Raw genomic sequence first — 21,666 nt, forward strand, 5'->3', positions numbered from 1 at the left:
CCCGCGTCCCGCTGCGGGATGCCCGCGGCTCGCGGCGCTCGGCTTCCGCACCCGGGGCGCCCGCTCCTGCGCGCCCCGAGCCCCCGCGCGCGCGCCTCCATTCATTCCGCCCGCGCCGGCGCTGGTCCCCCGAGCGGATCCCGACGGCCGAGCCTCGGTGCGCGCAGCAGGTATTGTGTCGGGCGCGGGTGCCTCCGCTCCGCCGGCGCCGGGACGCCCGCGCGCCCGCCGCGGAGTCCCTGACATGGACTCGGAGGAGGGAAAGGACGGTTTCAGGACAGCCCGGGCCGAGGTCCTCTTTGATGATGCTTTAGAGAGAAAGTTCTCTGTTTCGGTCTTACTATTAACCCGCATTAACTCATGTAAAAGCTCGCTTTCCGTAGTTTATCTCATGTGACTCTTTTTTTTTTATTTTTATTTTTTTGGTTTTGGGGCCACACCTAGCTGGCAATGCCCAGGGGTTACTCCTGGCTCTGCACTCAGGAATCACTCCTGGTGGTGCTCGGGGGACCATATGGGGTGCCGGGGATCGAACCCAGGTCGGCCGCGTGCAAGGAAAACGCCCTACCCGCTGTGCTATCGCTCCAGCCCCTCATGTGACTCTTACGAGGGAAAGGCCACAAGAATTCAAGGAACACCCAGGGTCGCCCAGGTAGGAAGCAGCACCACTGTGTTCAACCCCCATCAGCCACTATGCTAAGAACGTCACCTATACTGTTCTTCAGTCCTCCTAATGAACTGGTAGTTCCTCTCTTTTTCTGATGTGTAAAACTTTGCGCCGACCAGTTTAACCCGAATCACATGTCCTGTAATTGGAAGACGGGAACTAGAACCTGAGCACCTGACTCCAAGTCTGAGTTCTCTTTGTTGTGCTCGCCCTGCCTAGTTAGCTCCCAAATGGGAGCAGTTGTGAGAAGTTGGACGAATGGGGTGGTGAAGTGAGATGGGAGATGGTCTTACTAGTGGGTGGGTCTCTGGGTGACTGGTCTTCCGAACGTCTTTTGGTAATTTGATTTTCTGGTTTTGTCCTGGTAGGGAAGACAAGCTCTTTGGGGCTACCAAAACGAAGCAGCAATGCCTGTTGTGTGGCCAACCCTTTTGGATCTCAGCAGGGATGAATGCAAAAGGATTCTCCGAAAATTGGGTATGATTTTATTGTGATATCTTTTGCCTCTGTTCATTTTCTCTTTCGATTAGCTCTTTGCATCGATACCATTTCTCATGCTGAAGTAGAAATTCTTTATAGATATACTTTCCTCTGTGTGTCACTGGTATTTCCCCAGTGCCTAACACTAGACTGTGTTTAGTGTTTTATAAATAAGTGGGTGTCTGAATAATAATAATAATAATAATAACAACAACAACAATAACAGTAGTAGCAGCAGTCTTGCTCTTCAAGCCCCTGTTCTCCCTTGAACATGTATCTCTTACTTGTCTGTGTTTCATTGCTTGCCTATTTCCACTCTGCAGAAGCCTGTACATGTGTTCTGTCTCAAACATGTACTTCTCCCTTTCTCTCCTCTCATATTTTTCTAAATAAGTTTCAATAAAAGCTTTCTTGCTTCACACAGAAAAATAATAGTAGCAGCTTGTTTGTTTTTTGGTCATACTGTGAGGTGCTCAGGACTTGCTCCTGGCTCTTCAAGGATGATTCCTGATGGCTGGGGAACTGTATACAGCCACAAGCAAAGGGTGCAAGACAAGTGCCCAGCCCTCTGTACTATCTCTCAGGCCCCAATAAGAAGGTGTTCTGAGCACTTCTGAGTTTTTTACATGCAGGATCTCTTTTAATCCTTACCTCACTTACACTGAAAAGAAAGAAGGGTTATTACTGTGTGGTTTTTTTTTTTTTTTTGGTCTACATTTTACAGATGACAGATCTGAAGCTTAGGACTCGGTAATGCCTTGGTGTTAGAATTTCAACCTAGGAAATAGGATTCTAGTCTCATTTGACTTGAATAATTAATGAATGCATTTGGGACTGCACTCAGCAGTACTTGGGTGTACTGCTCCTCCTAGCAGGTACTGGAGGAAACATGCTGGGGATCAAATGTGGGTCTCTGGATGCCAAGAACTCTCAGTCTTTTGAGTTGTCTGTCCATTTCTTCTCTCCTCTTTCCTCTCAACCCCCTCCTCTCTCTTCCCCTCCTGTCCTCCCTTCCTCCAGCCTCACTTTAGTGTACTTTTATTTATTTATTTATTTATTTATTTATTTATAATTGACTCACCATGAGAAAAGTTACAAAGCTTTCAGGTTTAAGTCTCCGTCATACAATGATCAAACACCCATCCCTTCACCAGTGCACATGTTCCAACTTTAGTGTACTTTTAACCTTCATGAATAATTGCATTGTATATCTGACTTCTAACTTAATAAAACCTATTCCAGTTTTGCTAGAACATATTTTGCTATCAGTAATAAATTACCTTTATGCTTGTTGTACGTTATTTAGTGCTTCTTTCCCTCCAGAGCAGTCTTTCTCAGCCTAGCAGTTAGGGAGTGGATTTAGCCCTAATGCTAAGGCATACATTCTATGTAATGAACTTCTTCATTGTCATTGTATCATTGTCATCCCATTGCTCATTGATTTGCTTGAGTGGGCACCAGTAATGTCTCCATTGTGAGACTTGTTACTATTTTTGGCATATAGAATACGCCATTGGTAGCTTGCCAGGCTCTGCTGTGTGGGCGGGATACTCTTGGTAGCTTGCTGGACTCTCTGGCTGTGCTCTGAGAGGGACGAAGGAATCGAACCCAGGTCGGCCATGTGCAAAGCAAATGCCTTACCCACTGAACTTCTTAGGGATCTAGAATGTTACTAGTTATGTTACTCTCCTTGAGGACATTGTCTGGCCTGGGAAGATAGCTCACAGGGCTAGTATATATATTTGCATCTGGGAGACCCAAGTTTGATCCCCGGAATCACATGGTCCTGAGCATTGCTAGGCCCTGAGTGTTACTGGATATGTTCCAACCCCTTCCTTTTAAAGTTTTTGTTTTCCGTGGTTCTAATTAGGATTTTTGATTGAGAAATTTTTCCTCAGGTTATAAGGTGCCAAAAAGGAGTTTGTTGTCTGATTTACAATCATATTCTCAAGTTAGCTCATAGTAGGTCCTTTGTAAATAAAAAATAGTTTGAAAAAGAATATAAAATGTTTTGGCAAGATATATAAATCACTACAGTACCTACAGTTGTTTTGTTTTGATTTTGGGTCACATCTGGCTGTACTCAGACCTTACTCCTGGTTCTGTGCTCAGGGATTGCTCCTGTCTGTGCTCTGGGGACTGTATGTGTCACGTGCACGACAAGCACCTGCACCCCTTTCTGTCTCTTTGATCCACCTCTGTTTTTAAATTATTTTTGTTTTGGGGACCATACCCTGCAGTGCTAAGGGATCAATCCTGGCTCCGTTCTCAGGGATCACTTCTTGTTGGACTTGGGGGACCATATGGGGTGCCAGTGATCAAATCTGGATCAGCTGCATGCAAGGCAAACACCTTACTTGCTGTACTATCATCACTCTGGCCCCAGCGCCTCTGGTTTTTAAAGGGGAAAGCATGGCCTTTGAATCCAGACAGACTTGGGTCTTGGTCTTACTAATATTGGTCTTACTAATATGTCAACTAAATAATTGACGTATTATTTAAAATCACTGAATCGGGGCTGGAGCGATAGCACAGCGGGTAGAGCGTTTGCCTTGCATTCAGCCAACCCGGGTTCGAATCCCAGCATCCCATATGGTCCCCTGAGCATTGCCAAGGGTAATTCCTGAGTGCAGAGCCAGGAATAATCCCTGTGCATTGCCGGGTGTGACCCAAAAAGCAAAAAAAATAAAATAAAATAAAAAAAAAATAAAATCACTGAATCATTAGCACTTATAAATTAAGCATAATATTTGCCTCATTAATTTGTCATGTGGATTAACTTTATGAGAAAGGCCTATCCCATTGCCTGATATTTGAGTGTATAGTGTTTCTAAGCAGTTGCTTTCAGCTATTAATTTAGCTTTTCTTCTAAGGAGATCTTGGGAATTCCTCTGTAAATCAAACTGAGGTGCTCAAGCTCTCCTTGCTAATAGCATTGCCTTTTATTATTTTCTCTCCAGGCTACTGTGAGAATTTCTTATTTATTTATTTATCTTCATATGGACATAATGTATTCCATAGTGTGGTCTTTAGATAACAGTTTTTGTTGAAGCAAACCAGACTTCCAAGATAAATAGATGATTCCAGGTTTGAGGTAATCAGTTTATTAGATGGTGTGAAATATCTTGTTATCTCAAAAAGCAAAGAAGCCTTTACAACTATTAAGTTCACAACAGAAAGATAAAGGAATCAATTGAAAGACCCCACTCACCGCCCCCCCCCCCACACACACATTCTTTAAATCCAAAGAGCATCAAAAAGAAAAAAGTACAGCGGTTAGATTTTCTTATTTTAAACTATTTAGTCTAGAGACGGCTTCTTTTTTATGTGTTGATAATCCCTTTATTATTTTTTAAACTTATATCCAAATGTTACTACTAGTTTGAAAATGATCTTCTATATTACGTGCAATTGCTGTAATTGGTAGTTTTAATTAAAAGTTAGGTTTATATTTATTTCATAACTGGTGTGACTGCAGAGGAGCATATCACATACACAATAGGTTTCTGATTTGGGGGCTTTTGATCAAGAGATTAGTTTTACATATAAAATAGTAATCTATTTTTTTGTGACTTCTGGGCCACACCGGGTGTTGCACAGGCTTACTCTTGGCTCTGCACTCAGGAATCACTCCTAGTGGTGCTCAGGGACCATATGGGATGCCGGAGATCTCCAGGTGGGCTGCTGGCAAGGCAACCGCCCTAACTGCTGTACTATTGCTCCAGCCCCTAAAAAGTAATCTTTAATTTTAAATTAATCCCTAATTTTACTTATAACTGTGTTTATAATCTTGCTGGGGAGTTGGCTTATACAGTAGAATCCAGCCTTCCTAAGGGGTAATATATTAAATGACCCTTCACTTTGAAAGGTGTGCCTCAGTTTTGATTTGCAGAAAGACATCTTTCTCACCCATTGGTTAATTGTCACAACAATGAAATCTTTACATTACTTTAGACACTCTCTAGGCCCTAAGCTTAAAGAAGGTACTGTATTTAAGAATTATCCTAAAATATTTGAAGAATTAGCTTTATCCCTTTTTTAGAAAGCGTTATCAGTCACATAGAAGTTAAACATCATTTAGTGTAAGATACTAAAAATCAGATAATTTTCTTATCATGTACTAAACCATTATGTAAATTGTGAATATTTGCTTTCCTCTTTTCTCTTCTGAACACTTTTTTGAAAAAAACATTCTAAACTATAGTCTAGCATTGAACTTTATGAACTGTAGTATAATCAAGTGGCTGATTTAAATGAAATGGGTTAAGATCTTTATTAAAGTGGTTTGGTAAGTTTTGTTTTCTGCAGGGCTGGAGGGATAGCACAGTGGGTAGGGTGTTTGCCTTCATGCGGCCGACCCAAGTTAAATTCCCAGCATCCCATATGGTCCCCCAATCACCGCCAGGAGTAATTCTTGAGTGCAGAGCCAGGAGTAACACCTGTGCATCGACGGGTGTGACCAAAAAAGCAAAAAGAAAAAAAAAGTTTTGTTTTCTGCAGTGTTTGAATGTTTCATTATTCTTATGTGTCATTAGAGTTAATCCTAAAAACAAATGCCACCAGAAATAGTACCAGAGCTGGATAGTACAGGGCTTAAGCTGTATGTCTTGCATGGTCCTGGGCATCACATATGGTTGCTTGAGCAACTGTACCAAGTAATCCTAGAGCACAGAGTCAGGAGTAATCCCTGAGCACAGCTGGCTCTGGCCCCAAAACCAAAACCAAAAAACAAACAAAAAAAACCTTATGGGGACTCTGGAGATAGTTAAGTGTGTCAAGTGCTTGCCTTGTGGGACACTCAGTTTCAATCTTTGGTTTCCCAGTGCACTTCCAGGAGTAAATATAAAACCTGACTTCTTTCCTTCTATCCCTGAGCATATAGCTGGGGTAAGCCCTGAGTTATGCTGGGTTGGTCCAACAGTAACCCCATGAAACAAATTGAAGACAAAACTTAATGCCAGGGGCCAAAGAGTTAGTAGAAAGGTTAAGTCTTGTGTCTTACATCTGGCCAACTGCCTAGTTCTGTTCCTGGCACTATGTGGTCCCCTAAGCATTACAGCTCTGGAGACTCCCACCAATCCCTAGTGCTGTTGAATGCAGCCTTAGAGATTCTTGAGTACTGCAGGCCTTGTTGATTGGAAATTGTTGGTGTGTGTGTATGGGGGAGGGGGTCACCCAGACCTTCTGAGTAACATTTGGGAGGGCCTCCTAACCCCCAAACAAAAAGCCCACAGAATTTAAGATGGATATTTGTCAGGCTCTAAGTATACCATCAGTATAAAAGTCAAGTGTGATGGTGATTGGGAAACAAGTAAAGTTTCTTTACTGTGAGTTAATTTCTGGAGATTGTGAATATTTGATAACTATTTTGATTCCTAGTTTTATAGGAGGTAACCTTTTTTTTTTTTTTTTCTTTTTGGGTCACACCTGGCAATGCACAGGGGTTACTCCTGGCTCTGCACTCAGGAATCTCAGGGGACCATATGGGATGCTGGGAATCGAACCCGGGTTGGCCGTGTGCAAGGCAAATGCCCTACCGCTGTGCTATCGCTCCAGCCCCTAACCTTTTTTTTTTAATGCATTGTAGTTTGACTTGGAATGGGACTTTATTATAAAATTTTATTAAAAAAAATTTTTTTTTTTGATGGGGTTTGGGACCACACCCAACCAGGCTCAGGGGCAGGCCTGGAATGAGACTTGAAATGTCAAAACCCTTTGTCACATTTCTTTACTTAGTTTTACTATTTTTGGAAAGAGTCTTGGGCTTCATTAATTCATAGGCCAAGACCTTTTTCTTTTTCCTTAAACCACTTCTGTGCCCTGACCCATTTCTTTTTATGGTATTCCCAATCTTCTAAACATCATGTAAACTGCAAAACCTGACTTCTTTTCTTCTGTTTTTCTTTCCATAATCAAATTACTGAGTCTGAACAGAGAAAAACTTCTTAGACTGGAACTAGAGGTTTTCTTAGTCTGGTCTCAAATTACTTTTCCTTTTTTTTTTTTTTTTTTTTATCTTTCGGGAAAAGGGTACCTTCTAAGCTCAGGAGAGCCCAGGGACCACTTCTGGCAATTCTTGGTCAACTGGACCTGGCATTTCAGTGTTGGATCCCAAGCATTCAGTTTGGTACTATGTGGGCGCTGTGGTGCTGGGACAACCAGGGACACTCAGGTGGCACTTGGTGCCTCCAGGGTTGCACCCAGTAATGCTCTGGAGGCATACAGTGCTGAAGATTGAATTGGGATTGATTTCATGTAGTACCTGTACCCTAATCTCTCTACCATCTCCCTAGCCATTATTTTTCCTTTTTATTTATTTATTTTTGGTTTGTGGGCTACACCTGGTGATATTCAGGGCTTACTCCTGGCTCTTCGTTCAGGGATCACTTCTTATGGGCTCGACAAATCTTATGGGGTGCAGAGAATCAACCAGGGTTAGCCGCATTCAAGACAAGCACCTTGCCCACTGTACTATTTCTCCAGCGCCTATTATTTTTTCATTTTTATTTATCTCTGTATCCTCACATATGTCCTTTATTGGAATTCAGTCATGTTGAAAATCAGGACTTTGTGTATATGTTCACTCCAATGCCTTGTAGTTAATATTTGGTTAATAGTTTGGTTTGAATTGGTATTGGTAATTGTTCAAGTTCAGGCATATTTTATTCCCCCAGTGTAAAGCGTTTAATTTTTTTGGCCACACTCGGCAGTGCTCTGGCCTTACTCCTGGCTCTGCACTCAGGGATCACTTCTGATGGACTTGGGGAACCACATGGGGTGCCAGGGATTGAATTTGGGATGGCCATGTATAAGGCAAACACCCTACCTGTGTACTGTTGCTTCAGCACCCCTGTCTCCTCCCTAACCCCCAACCCCCCAGTATAAAACTTTTAGCTGTTTGATACTTATAGGAAGCATTATCTACTCTTTCACTTTATTTTCCTTCATATTTGCATTCCCTGCCCCCCCATAGAGCAAGGGGAAATCTTTTATATATAATCTTTCTGATTGAAATTTACGCTTCCAGACTAATGTGTACTTTTTTCTGTATCTTTACCACTACAAACTTTAGTGTAATTGTTTGTTAACTTGTTTTTATTTTTTTAATCACCTGTGATTTACAAAGTTGTTACAAATATAGTTGTTGTAAGCATTTAATGCTCCAACACCAGTACCACCAAATTTGACCTTTCCTACATTGATGTACCCAGTTTCCCACTTACCACCCAAATCTGGCCCCTTAGCAGGCTCAAACAAATTTACTTTATATTGCTTGTTAAAACAAAAAGGCAAGTGGAATTATCAAAAAAAATATCAATAGGGGCTGGAGCAATAGCACAGTGGGTAGGGCGTTTGCCTTACACGCGGCCGACCCGGGTTCGAATCCCAGCATCCCATATGGTCCCCTAGCACCACCAGGGGTAATTCCTGAGTGCAAAGCCAGGAGTAACCCCTGTGCATCGCCAGGGGTGACCCAAAAAGCAAAAAAAAAAAAAAAAATCAATAAAAGTCAATTTATGATGATTGTTATATTTCACAATGGTATAACTAAAGTCTCTGAGGAGGTCCTGAGCTGATTGGTTCTAGTTGAGCCTTCTGTGTGATAACTAGTTTCACTGTAGCTCTGTTCCAGAGTTGAGTACTTTTGAGGGCAGGGTTTGGTATACTAGTTGGTATAGTTGATAGAACTCATTAATGATTTGATGAATAAATCATTTCATAAATGTGACACGAACATTTACAATGCAGTGTGTTCTTGCTCATCACTAGTCCTTTCTGAACTCTACCATGGGTCCTCATAAAAGCGGCAGTAGATTTCCTAGAACTAAGAATTTACTTCACTACTCCATATCCTAAGAGTTTTGTTCATAGAGACTCCATTAAACATCTACACAGTATTCAGTACTGATTGTTGTATACATATAGGGCAAGATAAAAATTGTCAGTGGGATAGTTTCTACTTAATATAGTCACCTCACCTCACTTTTTTTTTTTTTTTGGGCTATTGGACCTGTGAAAAATATGGAATGAACGAGACTACTAGTTTATCTTTGGCTTAGTATTAGCAGAGATATATGCCTTCATTATTTAGATAACATTGAGTCAGGTATGGCAAATAATAAATATTGGTAGCAACTTGAATTGAGTTGGAAGATAGCTTATTTGGACAGTTATCCATTTTATTTGCTCAGATGTACTTGTTTCAGAGAGTACAGGGCTCAGGTCATAAAAAGCCTGTGAAATCATATGGTCAGGCCTTAGGATATGGTCGGAAAGACCATGCGTATTTCTCATTAGCTGCCTGCAGCCCATCTGCCTGTAATGATATGGCCTAGGAATGATGTTATAAATATTCAGATAGCCCTTGGCAGAAAAAAAGCTTCCCTACCCCAGTTTAATAATAGTGTTTTAGGGCCAGAGTGGTAGAAAAGTGCTCAGGGTATTGGGTATTTTCCATGCTTGTGTATGATCCAGGTTTGATCTCCAGTACCCTGGAGCCCTTTAAGAGTGATCCTTGAGCATAGAGCCACGAGTAATCTCTGAGCACTGCTGGGTGTAGCCCCAAAACAAAAATAGTACTATTTTATTATTTTTTGTGATTTTATTAATTGCTTGTTTTTTTTGTTTGTTTATTTGTTTTTTGGGCCACACCTGGCAATGCTTAGGGCTTAATTCTGCTGAGGATTGGAAGGCCATATGTAGTGCTGAGGATCAAACCCAGGTTGGCCACTTGCAAGGCAAATGCCTTCCCCTCTACTTTCACTCTTGAGTTTGAATTACTGGTTTGCTTGAGCTCCCATGTAGTTGTATTCATCTGGTAGCTTATCTTGTCTGCTTTGCCTTTGCTCTTTGGTGTTTTCATAACTGGATGATCTCAGGATTCCAGGAGGGTAAGGCCCAATGTGCAAGTGCTTAATGAACTTCTATTTGGCATCAAACATGTTCATGTTCCATAAACCAAAGGAAATTATATGCTAAGTCCCCTAGTTAGCAGAAGAGGGAACTATACAGTGAGTGGCAAACTCAGAAGCTGTTGATGAAATTTGTCCCCCCTCCCCCCCCACTTTATTTAAACACTGGTTTACAAAGCTGTTCATGATGATTTCTTACAAGCATTTAATATCCTAACACCAGTCCCACTATCACTTTTACCTTCCCTCCATCATTGTTTTCATTTTCTCAACCACCACTCAAGTCTGCCCCTGTAGCAGACTGGCAATTTATTTTACATTGCTTGTTACCAATAAATGGCTAACGGAATGATCTAAAAATATTTCCGTAGAAGGAAATTTGTGAAAATTGTTGTGGGATGTGACATCTCATCATGGGGACATTATTTCATGTCTGAGGTTTTACTAAGCTGTTGTTGGCACTTAACCCTTCTGTGTTAATGTTTTTGTTAGTTGAGATTGTTTGGCTTCCGTGTTACATCCCATCCAGTCTGGTGTGCTGCTAGTGGGATGTTAGTGTTGTAGAGTTTGAGTTAACTGGGAAGTTAAATATTTAGCTGGGCATAGCTGCTGGGTCTTCCAGAAGTATGGAGAGGTTGAGGAAGGTTGCCTATTCCCAGTCTGAGGAATGCCTGGAGTTTTTAGCCACAAAGATTCGTGTACCTGAAGTTTTTGGCAGATTAGGTTCTTTGTGGCACCTAAGGTGGTGAGGTCTGGCCTGGGGCATGGCAGTGGCTTTTGGGTATGGGATCTGCTCCTGGGGCTTTGTTTGGGTGAGAACTGGCATGCCCTGCTGTTGAGGAATTTAAAAAATTTGGTATTTTACTACTCAGTACTATTTTATTTTTTATGAGTTGTTGCTTTTGAAAGATAATGAAATGAAGTTGTCTGGCATGAGGTTTTCAGCATTTTGGTGCTTGTAAGAGCGTTCTGTGCTCTTTAATCTACCTTAGTCAGCCAAATCATAGCCTGGTTTTTATAGAGGCAGAGAAGTTCTTAGATCTGGAAAGTACCTTCAGAATCAATTCTAGATGAAGAGGTTGAGCGATGAGAAAGTACTCACCCAATATCACTTAACTAGGAAGTGGCAATGCTGGAATCCTAATACTAATAATTATTATTCTTTTGGGATTTTTGGGGGGGCGGGGCACACCTTGTATAGCTCAGGACATACTCATGGGTCTGCTCAGGTCATCCTGGCAGCAGTTGGGAGACTGTGCTAAGGATTGAACTGGAGTTGGTTGCATGCAAGCCAAGCACAAAAGAGTTAGCTTGAACTATCTCCAGCTCACTAAGAAATTATTTTAAGGAAGAGTTAGTGAAGGTCCCTTTAACAATGCTAAAAATACCTCCTATTAGCCTTATTGTATTATTTGAAGCCTGCTCTCAATTTTTGGTAGCATCTGCATTTTTATTTAAAAAAATACTTGTTTTTATTGGGCAGCACCAGATAGTACTCAGGGGCTATTCTCCTCTCTGCTTGTGATACCTTTTGGTGCTGGTGACTGAACCCAGGCCTCTGGTATGCAAAGCATGCACTCAGTTCATTTTACTACTCCAGCCCTGACTTAAAAGCTTTTTGGGGATTTTGGACCATTTCTAGTGGTGCTCAGGGACTACTTCTGGCTTTGTGCTCAGGAGTGACTCTTCTGATGTTTGGGGACCATAGGTGGTTCTGGGGAAAGAGCTGGTGTTGGCTGCATGCAAGACATACACCTTACCTCCTTGTGCTATTTCTGAGGCCCCGAGTAAAAAGTGTTTTAGTGATGGGCTGGAGATGCAGTACAGTGGGTAGGTTTATTGCCTTGCCGGTGGCTGACCTGAGTTTAATCCCAAACACCACACATGGTGCCCCAGTCCCCTCTGATCCCTGAGTGCAAAGTCAAAAGTAAGCCCTGAGCACTTCCGGGTGGTAGCCACCTGCAAAAAACCAAAAAGCACAAAACCCCAAACAAAAACTTTTTGGTGATATTGTGTGATTAAAAAAAATTACCAGTAGATCTTTCTAATTAAATATTTTATATACATGACTTTTGTAAGGTGATGGCAATGAAATTATAAAGCCACTTAGTAATCTGTTAATAGATAAAATTTTTAAGAAGAATTAGAAATGTATTTGTTCATTGATTTTTAGATTTCTTGCTTTGAACTTTCCCTATATGTAATTTTAATATTAAAATATTAAGTGTTAATCTTCATAAAACTTTCTTCTTCTAGAATTGGAGGCATATGCTGGAGTTATCAGTGCACTTAGGGCACAGGGCGATCTCACCAAGGAAAAGAAAGATCTTCTTGGAGAACTCTCAAAAGTTCTTAGGTAAATTATGCTTATGAGATGTGACTCTAGAAAATTTATTTTGAAGAGTTTTAATACTTTTTATTCCCAAGTGGAATATAGAGGTGTTGAAGGTTTGGGGCTTAGAGATTCCATCTGGGTTGTATGCTTTGTTACAGAAAATTATGTAATTTATCAATTCTGTAGTCAGTTTGGTTTAGGTTTGAAGCATCTGGGAAAATAAGGGTTTTTTTGTTTTCTTTTTGGGGTGGGAGGTGTGGTTGGTTTTTGGTTTGTTTTGTTTTGGGGCCTCCTCTGGTGGTGTGCAGAGGCTACTCCTGGCTCAGTGCTTGGGATTTGCTACCCCTAGTGCTAGGGGATAGTGCAGTGCTGGAGATTGAACCTAGGCCTCCTACATGCCAAATAATGTGCAGAGCTTGTTGAACTGTTTTTCCAGTTCCAAGAAGATGTTTTTGACACAGATGAAGGAAAAAAAGCTGTCAGCAATTGGATGTATAGAGTGTCATATATATGTGGGAAGAAGATATTAGGAAGTTGTTTTAAGAATAGAAATGGATGTTGGTTTTATCATCATAGTCTTAAGTTTTATTGCTTCAGCTTCTTACTAGAGTGGTAACTGAATCTGTTGAAAAAGAGGTTCTTGGATACTTTGCTGTTCTCTTCTAACACCTTTAACTTTCTCAGAGAAAGTTTTTATTTTATTTCTTTATTATTGTTTTTTGCCACACCTGGCGGTGCTCTGGGCTTACTCCTGGCTCTGCATTCAGGGATCACTCCTGGTGGGGCTGTGGCAGGGGGTGGCGGTGGGGGGTGGGGGTGCATATTTGGTGCCAGGGATTGAACTTGGGTCGGCTGTGTGCAAGAAGGCAATTGTCCAACCAGCTGTACTGTTGCTCTGGTCCTCTGTTTTAACTGAACTTTTCTTTCTGCGTTCATAATTATTTGTCTTGTACTTTTTTGTCGAGGGAGTGGGGATGGGGTGGGGAAACACACCCAGCATGTTCAAGGACTGCTTTGGATCTCTCCCTCTTATGCTCAGAGGACATGAAAATGCTGGGAATTGAACCCTGAGGCTCTTGCATGCAACTCATTCATTCCAACCCTTTAAACTATCTCCCTGGCCCTGTCCTGCTTCTTAAAACTAAAAATAGGGAAGAGGCATTTTTACAATTTAAGTATGTAGTTAGCAGAATAATCAATAACCTGAGTTCAATTATTTATATGTTTTTGTTCATATTTTCTTATAAATTCTGCTTTCTTTTAGTTCATAGTATATGTTTAGCCTAAACATTAAAGTTGGTATTTATTTTATTAAGTATTTATGAATAATGGATATAGTTATTTTTTGTTCTTTAGTATTTCCGTGTGTTTATTCAGAATCTGTATAACACATTTTTATCATGATGGTAATATGATAAAATGTAGAAGATACAAAACTCAAGTGTTGAGTAATAAAGGAGTAATAATCCCGTGACAAATTTTATGGCATATAACCACAGGAAACAGATTATCTTACCACTTTGATTTCCTTATTATGATTCACAGAACATAAAATTCTAAACTCTTAAGCTTTATAAAAGACCGCGGATGACTTTCTGTCAAGTGCCAATCCTCTTGTCATTATGATTTGGGGTGAGTTATTAGCTGATCGCATATGTAGATAAAAAGAAGCTTTTGCTAATTTTGACATGGTTCAACATTTCAGTTTTGGAAGTAATGACTTGGTATCATGCTGAATTTGTCTACATGTGATTTCTAATTTCCAGTTCTCTCTGCAGTTACATAGAATCAGATGACTCCTTTCCTGTGACCTACAAAGTATTTGAAGACATATATTAGGCTTTTCACAAATCATTCCTGCTTCCACTCCCCACGCCCCCCAAGCAAAATGTTGACTTAAACATAGAAATGAGTATAGAAAAGAGCTGCCTGCTTGGCAGAGTTCTATAATGGCTATTTTTTTTCATAGCATCTCAACAGAACGCCACCGGGCTGAAGTTCGGAGAGCAGTAAACGATGAACGGTTAACAACAATTGCACATAAGTAAGCCATTAGTCATACCACCCCTGATTTTTTTTTTAAATTAAGTAGTATAATACAGTTTTGAAACAATCTTCCTATTGTATAGCAGATTCCTGAGGTTTTTTTTTTTTAAATTTACTAGCAATATCTCTATACTCAGGGATCCTGGCCATGGAGATGTTTACTGTTTATTTAGTTGGTTATGTTTTTTGCATTTGGTCAGGAAAAATTTACATATTCAGGTAGAATCCTGTTACTTTGTAATCTCTGTATAAAGGCCAGCACAGCAAAAGTTCAATAATAAAGTAGCGTGCTTTTGGAATTTGACCTCTCCTTAGATGTTCTTTGTAATGGTATTTGATATATTATTGCTTTCTAAATAGGTATAAAATTTTTGATAACTGATTTCATGTATTTTGAAATACAGAAAAAAATTGTCATGTGTGTTTTCTGTTTTTTAAAAAATATGAATGAAATATATACTTAAAAAATAAAAAAATTTAAAATTATTATCAAATTGTTTGTAGAGCATTATAATTATTTGATAGATGGGTTGAAGGGTGGTGGAAGACTCAGGATCTAGCATTAATAGAGTATGGATGGAGAAAATGCCTCCTAAAAAGTAGAAAGGAACTTAAAATCTCCGTTAAGTGTTAATGCAAGATAGGAGCACTTCATGAAATAGGGCATGTCATAGCCTAAATCATTTGCTTTAAAATTTTTATATTTCATATGAAATAGGAAAGCATCATTGTCTTTACAGAATGTGATAAATAGGGCATTTAAACCAATTGGCAGAATTTGAATTAGACCTCAAAATGTTCATTCATTTTGCCTAACTTGTAAAATGAGTGCTACCTTTTTTATCCGAAGAGTTAGAAAGTTTAGTTGCTTTCAGATTCTTTAGTGATAGGTATATAACCAAGCCAACATAGTTGAAGCATTCAGAGATTGTGTTCCTTTTTTAAAATTTGCTTTAAACTTTTGTATTGTGATGGTCTAAAAGTATAATTCAGCTTAGGGTCTTATCTGAGAACTGGTAGTAGGAAACTTACTAGTTAATAAAGTAGTAAAAGTAGCTTACCTTCAGGGGCACTTAGAGATCATATTAGTACCTTAAAAGAATTGGAGTAATATTGTGGGGCAGTTAGATATAAGTTGATGCATCAGTTTCATACTTAAAGGATAACATTTATTTAGTTTCCTTTTCCTTTTTTCCCCTTTAAAGAATGAATTTATCCTTATATTTGGGTGAAAGACCAAGTTACAGGTATGCAAATAGGTTATTATTTTTTCAGGCCTTTTTATTTATTTCAAAATTGAAGCTCTCAATTATTCAGGGGCACATATTCTATTTGTGAATTAACCGTGCCCCTTGCTTTTCCTTCTTTTCCCTTCTTCCCTTCCTAATACTGCCCACCCTTTAGCCATTTTGCTGCTTGGGAGTACCTCTAGATGGAGGGTGGGAAGGGAGAGGAGGGGAAATTTTAATTAGTTATTTCACTACTTGATAGTTGTATTGGAAAAGTTTTGTTGGAAGAATTTACAAGTATTTGCCAAAGTCATTTTTTGGGTTAATTTGTACATTTCTTTAATCTGTTTGGCCTCTCCCTTTCCCTCCTCATTACTAGCATGGATAATTGAGAGTTGGCTTTTATCTGCCTGTGTTTCCTTTTTCTTTTTTCTGATTTCTTTACTACATTAATTTTTTGAAGACTTTTACCTCAGTGTATAATTTATAACTTTTTAGATTTTTTTCATACTCCTTCCTGTTTTAATGTTTTATATTGTGGTTTTAGTTTGTTCAGATATTTGTTTACTTGAGCCCAAAGGCCTAGTGAATAGGAAAAAATGAGGAAAGCACGTCCCAGTCTTTTTGCCCTCTTTCCCCCAGAAGTAGCAACGGAACCTCTCCTCTCGCCTCAAAGATCTTTTATAGGAGAGCTTCATAATGTGAGCTTGTGAAAACAGCAGCCCAGCCGAGGAGGAATGCATATGAATTGACCGTGTTCCCTTTCTCCTCTCCCTCCCCTCCCCCACTCAAAACTGCTGCTTAGACCAGAAGGAATGTGGTTGAAAGGTGAAGAAAGCCAAGAAGATTGAGCACAAAGAGGTGGAAACAAAAGGAGCGGACTATTTAGGATCAAAGAAAAGGCTGCTTGAGGCTTTGAAGCTTTATATGTGTTTATTATTTGACTCCAGACTTTTATTGTTTGATTCAGTTTTGAAATTTAGCAGAATATTGCAGTATTAAAACCTGGAATGTTAAGAGGGCTGCAGGATTTTTAATTGGGCCGCTCTCGCATTATCACTGGAGTACAAAGAAAGTAGATATCTGGAATTACTGTTCTCTTAATCCCTTCCCCATCAGCCAAAATAGGACGCCTCACTGTGTGAGTTTCTGTGTGAGAATGAGGATTTCTGCTGGTGCCCTGCAAGCGGCCTCTGAGGGCCACGGGGTGGTTTCATTAGTATCAGATTTCTCTGGAAAGGGGCTGAGGCAAGGTTTTCATACTCCCTCGCTCTACTCAGTATAGAAAGTCATACATATATTATAATTTAGGCATTCCACGAAAGCACTGAAATGTTTCCAACATTCTGCAAAGTTTAAGTTAGATGATTCTATGTCGTTATTTGTAAGTAAATAAAATTTTTTGATTAAATTCTAAGATAATCATAATTTTCCATTCAGAAAAGCTTGGACCATGTTTGTAGGAGTAGAAATTTGGATTTTAGATCTTTCTGAAAGTTGCAGTTGTGTCTTTTACACTGCAAATTGTTTTTTCAGTGGCATTATGTGTTTCAGAGGGTTAATTTTCCATAATTTCTTCCACCATTTAAACAATGCACCAGGTAAGTGTAGAAAGCACTTTGTCTGGTAAACTCACCAAGGAGATTTATTAGTATGACTGTCAAATTGCTCACCGATTTGCTCGAGCGGGCACCAGTAATGTCTCCATTGTGAGACTTGTTACTGTTTTTGGCATATCGAATACTCCTCAGGTAGCTTGCCAGGCTCTGCCGTGTGGGCGAGATACTCTTGGTAGCTTGCCTGGCTCTCCGAGAGGGACGGAGGAATCAATCCCGGGTCAGCCTTGTGTAAGGCAAATGCCATACCCGCTGTGCTATCCCTCTAGTCCTAATTTATTAGTATAGTTTAATAAAATGATAGCAAAACAGGAGTAAGCCAGTTGACAGCCCTTTCTGTATCTCTTGTTTGTATCGTTCTCTCTTACAGAACTACTTTCAGCTTGGAGGCTTCAGTATAACAATTTTAGGATATTACGGATTTAGGAACTCTCCTTTTCTTAACTTGAATAAGATTGCTAAACCAACAGGAAATTGGTAGATTTTCCACAGTAACCTAGTGGATTAACTTTAGAAATTCCTTTCTGAACCAACTGTACATCCACCTTGAGGTGTAATGTATTTGTTCCACTTATTGAAAGTTGGTAGTAATTAGCAGTATTAAAGTAGTATAAATTAGAGCAGACTTAAAACACATTTGAAAACTTACACTTTCTACTTAAATGATGTAATGAATAATTTCAGTTGCATGATATTGAAGGAATTATTAAGTGACTGAAGGCAAATTTAGTGACCCTCAGTCACTGTTTTCCCATCTATAAATTGGAGATGATCTTACCAATTTCATAGGATTGTTGAGACAGTTGTGAGTTATTAAACCTACAATGCTTGACATATAGTGGATGCTTAATTGATGTTAACTATCATTACCATCATTATCATTAGTCCATTGTCTATTAAAAGGACTCACATCTATTTACTAAATCTGAAAAGTCAGCCAACTTCTGAAGATACAAAGTCTCAAACTCTAGGTTTAGTTTTAGAATTATTGCCTTTGGAAAATGTTCAGAAATATTTCTGATTTAGTGAATAAATTGATTCTGGATCTTTTGTGTATGTTTGGGGAGAGGGGTGAGAGGAATGGGGGAGGAGCTGTCCTGGCCCCAGACCAAGTCTCCCATATGCTTTTGCTCCACCACTGAGTGATATCCCAGGCCCTGCTTCTGGCTGAATTTTAAACCTTATGAACGTTAATCATTGGTCAAGAGGAGAGAGCGATATACTTCCTTTCGTGAAGCCAAGTCAAGAGAAGTAGATCCATATTTCACCCTCTGGGTTTCTGTGATACATTTGCTTAACTTTATAGTAGCAAAACAGAATAGTATCTGCTTAGGAATCGAGTTTAGTATATTCAGATCCTTAAGAGTAGAATGTAGTATAAATAGAGCAGTGGCACATTTCTTCCATTGTCCATGGATTTGGTCTTTATTAACAGGAAGGATGATATAACACATGTTAATGACACATGAGGTGATCTGTCTCTCCTACCTAGTCTCCCTCGTTTACTGCCTCAGTTTCCCTTGTTTGAAAGCCTTAGAACCTCTGGCCATGCAGGCAGTTAGATCATGTTATTAGATAATGTTCAATGAATTTCAAGCTTAATTATTTCAGAAAACCTGATTTTTAAAATCAAGTACTTTTTTTCACCTTTTTTTTTTTTTGGTTTTGTTTTGGGGCTACACCCGGCAGAGCTCAAGGGTTACTCCTAGCTCTGAGCTCAGAGATCACTCCTGGTTGTGCTCGGGGGACCGTATGGTGTGCCGAGGGTTGATCCTGGATTGGCCACATGCAACTCAGGCACCCTATCCACTGTACGACCACCCTGGCCCCTCTTTTTTATGTGGAAACAAAATTGGGTTCTTTAAGTACAAATACTGGTTTCATTAGCAATAACACTGAATTTAAACAAATGGATTATGTGTTGGTTTTTACATAGAAAGCACAGAAACAAATTTCAATTTCAGTTACCTTTCTTACAAGATTCAGATGATAACCTAATAAGCATTTGAACCTTATTATAAGAACCTAAGTGTATGTGATCTTCCTGACTTTTAATTATTCATCATTTTGATCTTGCTTGCCTGAAATAAAATCTCTCCTATATACTAAGAATGCTTTTATGATTTAAAAGTTATATGTATTTTATAAAATATATTTGATTCATTTTCAGTGGTTGAGAACCCTTGTAGCAGCATTTTCTTTTTTGTTTAGTATGTCTGGACCTAATAGCTCCTCAGAATGGTCCATTGAAGGTCGCCGATTGGTGCCACTGATGCCCCGGCTGGTTCCCCAAACTGCCTTCACTGTAACAGCTAATGCTGTTGCCAATGCAGCTATCCAGCACAATGCATCTCTTCCAGTGCCTGCAGAAACAGGAAGCAAGGAAGGTGAGTAGGAGAATACTCGTGTGAAAAAATACTCTTTTCCTGGATTCTTAAGAGAAGTTACCTTGTATTATATTTTTCTAAGTGTTCAAAAGTTGCAAAATAACAATGAGTTCATATTTTAGGTTCATCCCAAATGGTATCTTCTTTTTGTTCCAAGAGTGAAGTTCAGTAATCACAACTTTGTAAAAGATCCTTGTGGGATGAATTTTTGACATCAGTTTATCTTAGAAGTGAACAGACGCCTTTGTGGGGAGACTTGGAAAATAAGGGGACAGAAGCCACGTAGCTACGGGAGAAAGATGCTGAACTGGTACTTTAGGAAATAAAGCTCTTTGTCTTCTGGAATCGGTGGCATATGCTTCCTCTCTAGTCAATGTCCTGAATCCTTTAGGGATTACTTGGCAGATGGAGAGGTTTTCTTAATTTATTGTACTAATTGACACATGGTTTAAAAATTCTTGAATTCTCCTGAGACTACCAAAGAGTAATTTTAAATTTGAGCACGGTTTTTGGATGGACTGTAGTAGTTTAGTTAGATGTTACATAAAAATTTGCTCGAGCAGGCACCAGTAACGTCTCCAAACGATAGAAAATAATGCAGTTGTCAGGCTCCAGTCAGGTTCCTACTAGTGGGCTCTTGTCACAGTGAGGTACTCTTTAATTATGCCTGCTAGGGTTTGTTTTAGGTCAAAGGAAGCAGTATTTTGAGACAGAGGTTTCAGTGTGTATGTTTGTTCTCCATTGAGGTTTTGTTTATTGTAGTAGTGGCATTTTCCTTCTCCACTTTTACCTTTTCTATCCATCAGTTTTCTGATAGAGTGGAAAGTAGTCAGGATCTGTGCCTGGAATCTCGTTTGCCATTTCCTATTGCTCTGTGACGTCCAGCAAGTCTTTTAGCTTCTGTGAACTGTGGATTTAGTTGCTCATGTTTAAAATGTGAATGTGGCATTGTGAGAATTAGTGATTATATTTGCAAAGAATTTAGCATAGTTCATGGAATTCAGTAAATGATGCTAGTAGCCTTGTGGCATCTTGTTACTCTGTCTTTGAAATACAATGTTATTTTTCACTTGGGTTGAGTTATTTTTGTATTGCTTGGTTGGCCAGTGACTAATAAGTTGGTTTATAATAAAGGGGTCTTGCCTTGGTTCTCCCCAGTCGCCACTTGGAATTTCTGTGGTTAGTGAAAAATTATCCCTCATTCCATCACTAGTGTTGTTACCGTCAAAAAAGATATATGTTTATTTGTTGTCCAACTGCTATTATTAATGAAAAATGACTTCCATTTTTCTCAGTATGGTTTTAGGTTTGATTTCTTTGTAACTGCTCCTTTGGTAATGTCACCTGTATATAGCTGTTAAAAATTTTGGAAAACCCAGTTAAGTGATGAATTTCAGAAATATTTATTAATAATGTTTAATCTGTGGGCCTAGTACTGGCCTAGTTTCTGGTTATGTGATGTTAAAATTGGTCTTCAGTAGGCCAGGGAGATAGCTTAAAGGGCTTGAGTGCATACTTTGCATGCTGAGTCCCAGGTTCAATCCCTGGCACCTCATGGTCTCCCAAGCACCACTGGGAGTGACCTCCGAACAATAAGGTGGGAGTAGTCCCTCAGCATCACTGGGTATGGCCCCAAAGCAAAACAAAAATTGGTCTGCAGTAAAATAATTTTTCTGTATGCGTGGACAGTTTTGGTGAAAGTTAACAGCAAACTTTTTTATCGTTCCTTCAGTAGTGGTTTGCTATTCCTACACAAGTACCACGTCAACCCCAACCTCTACCCCTGTTCCAAGTGGCAGCATAGCAACGGTTAAGTCTCCAAGACCTGCCAGTCCTGCCTCCAATGTAGTTGTCTTACCAAGTGGAAGTACTGTTTATGTCAAAAGTAAGTGATATTCTCAGTGTTTTCAGGGCCATCTTGGCTAATGCTGCAATTTTTTGGCTCTGATTAGAGTTGCCTCACCTGATTAAATCATTGGTTCACTGGCTATTAG

The 21,666-nt window shown here is 39.7% G+C and overlaps 1 protein-coding gene across 5 annotated transcripts in view; it reads left to right on the forward strand.

The window, feature by feature from the left end:
- The window catches only part of EMSY (EMSY transcriptional repressor, BRCA2 interacting), a 94,545-nt gene that overhangs the window by 743 nt on the left and 72,136 nt on the right, over positions 1 to 21,666 (forward strand). Inside the window, exons 2-7 of one of the 5 annotated variants that reach the window (XM_004610833.2) lie at positions 1,036 to 1,144; positions 12,316 to 12,415; positions 14,364 to 14,438; positions 15,646 to 15,687; positions 19,497 to 19,672; positions 21,405 to 21,557. In XM_004610833.2, coding sequence (XP_004610890.1) covers positions 1,075 to 1,144; positions 12,316 to 12,415; positions 14,364 to 14,438; positions 15,646 to 15,687; positions 19,497 to 19,672; positions 21,405 to 21,557 — 616 coding nt within the window. In that variant the 5' untranslated portion in view covers positions 1,036 to 1,074. Of the gene's footprint in view, positions 1 to 444; positions 653 to 1,035; positions 1,145 to 12,315; positions 12,416 to 14,363; positions 14,439 to 15,645; positions 15,688 to 19,496; positions 19,673 to 21,404; positions 21,558 to 21,666 lie in introns of all 5 variants that reach the window. The other 4 variants (XM_055121007.1, XM_055121009.1, XM_055121010.1 and 1 more) reach the window with 4 other exon arrangements.

The sequence above is a fragment of the Sorex araneus genome, chromosome X, assembly GCF_027595985.1.
Source record: "Sorex araneus isolate mSorAra2 chromosome X, mSorAra2.pri, whole genome shotgun sequence".
Lineage (NCBI taxonomy): Eukaryota > Metazoa > Chordata > Mammalia > Eulipotyphla > Soricidae > Sorex > Sorex araneus.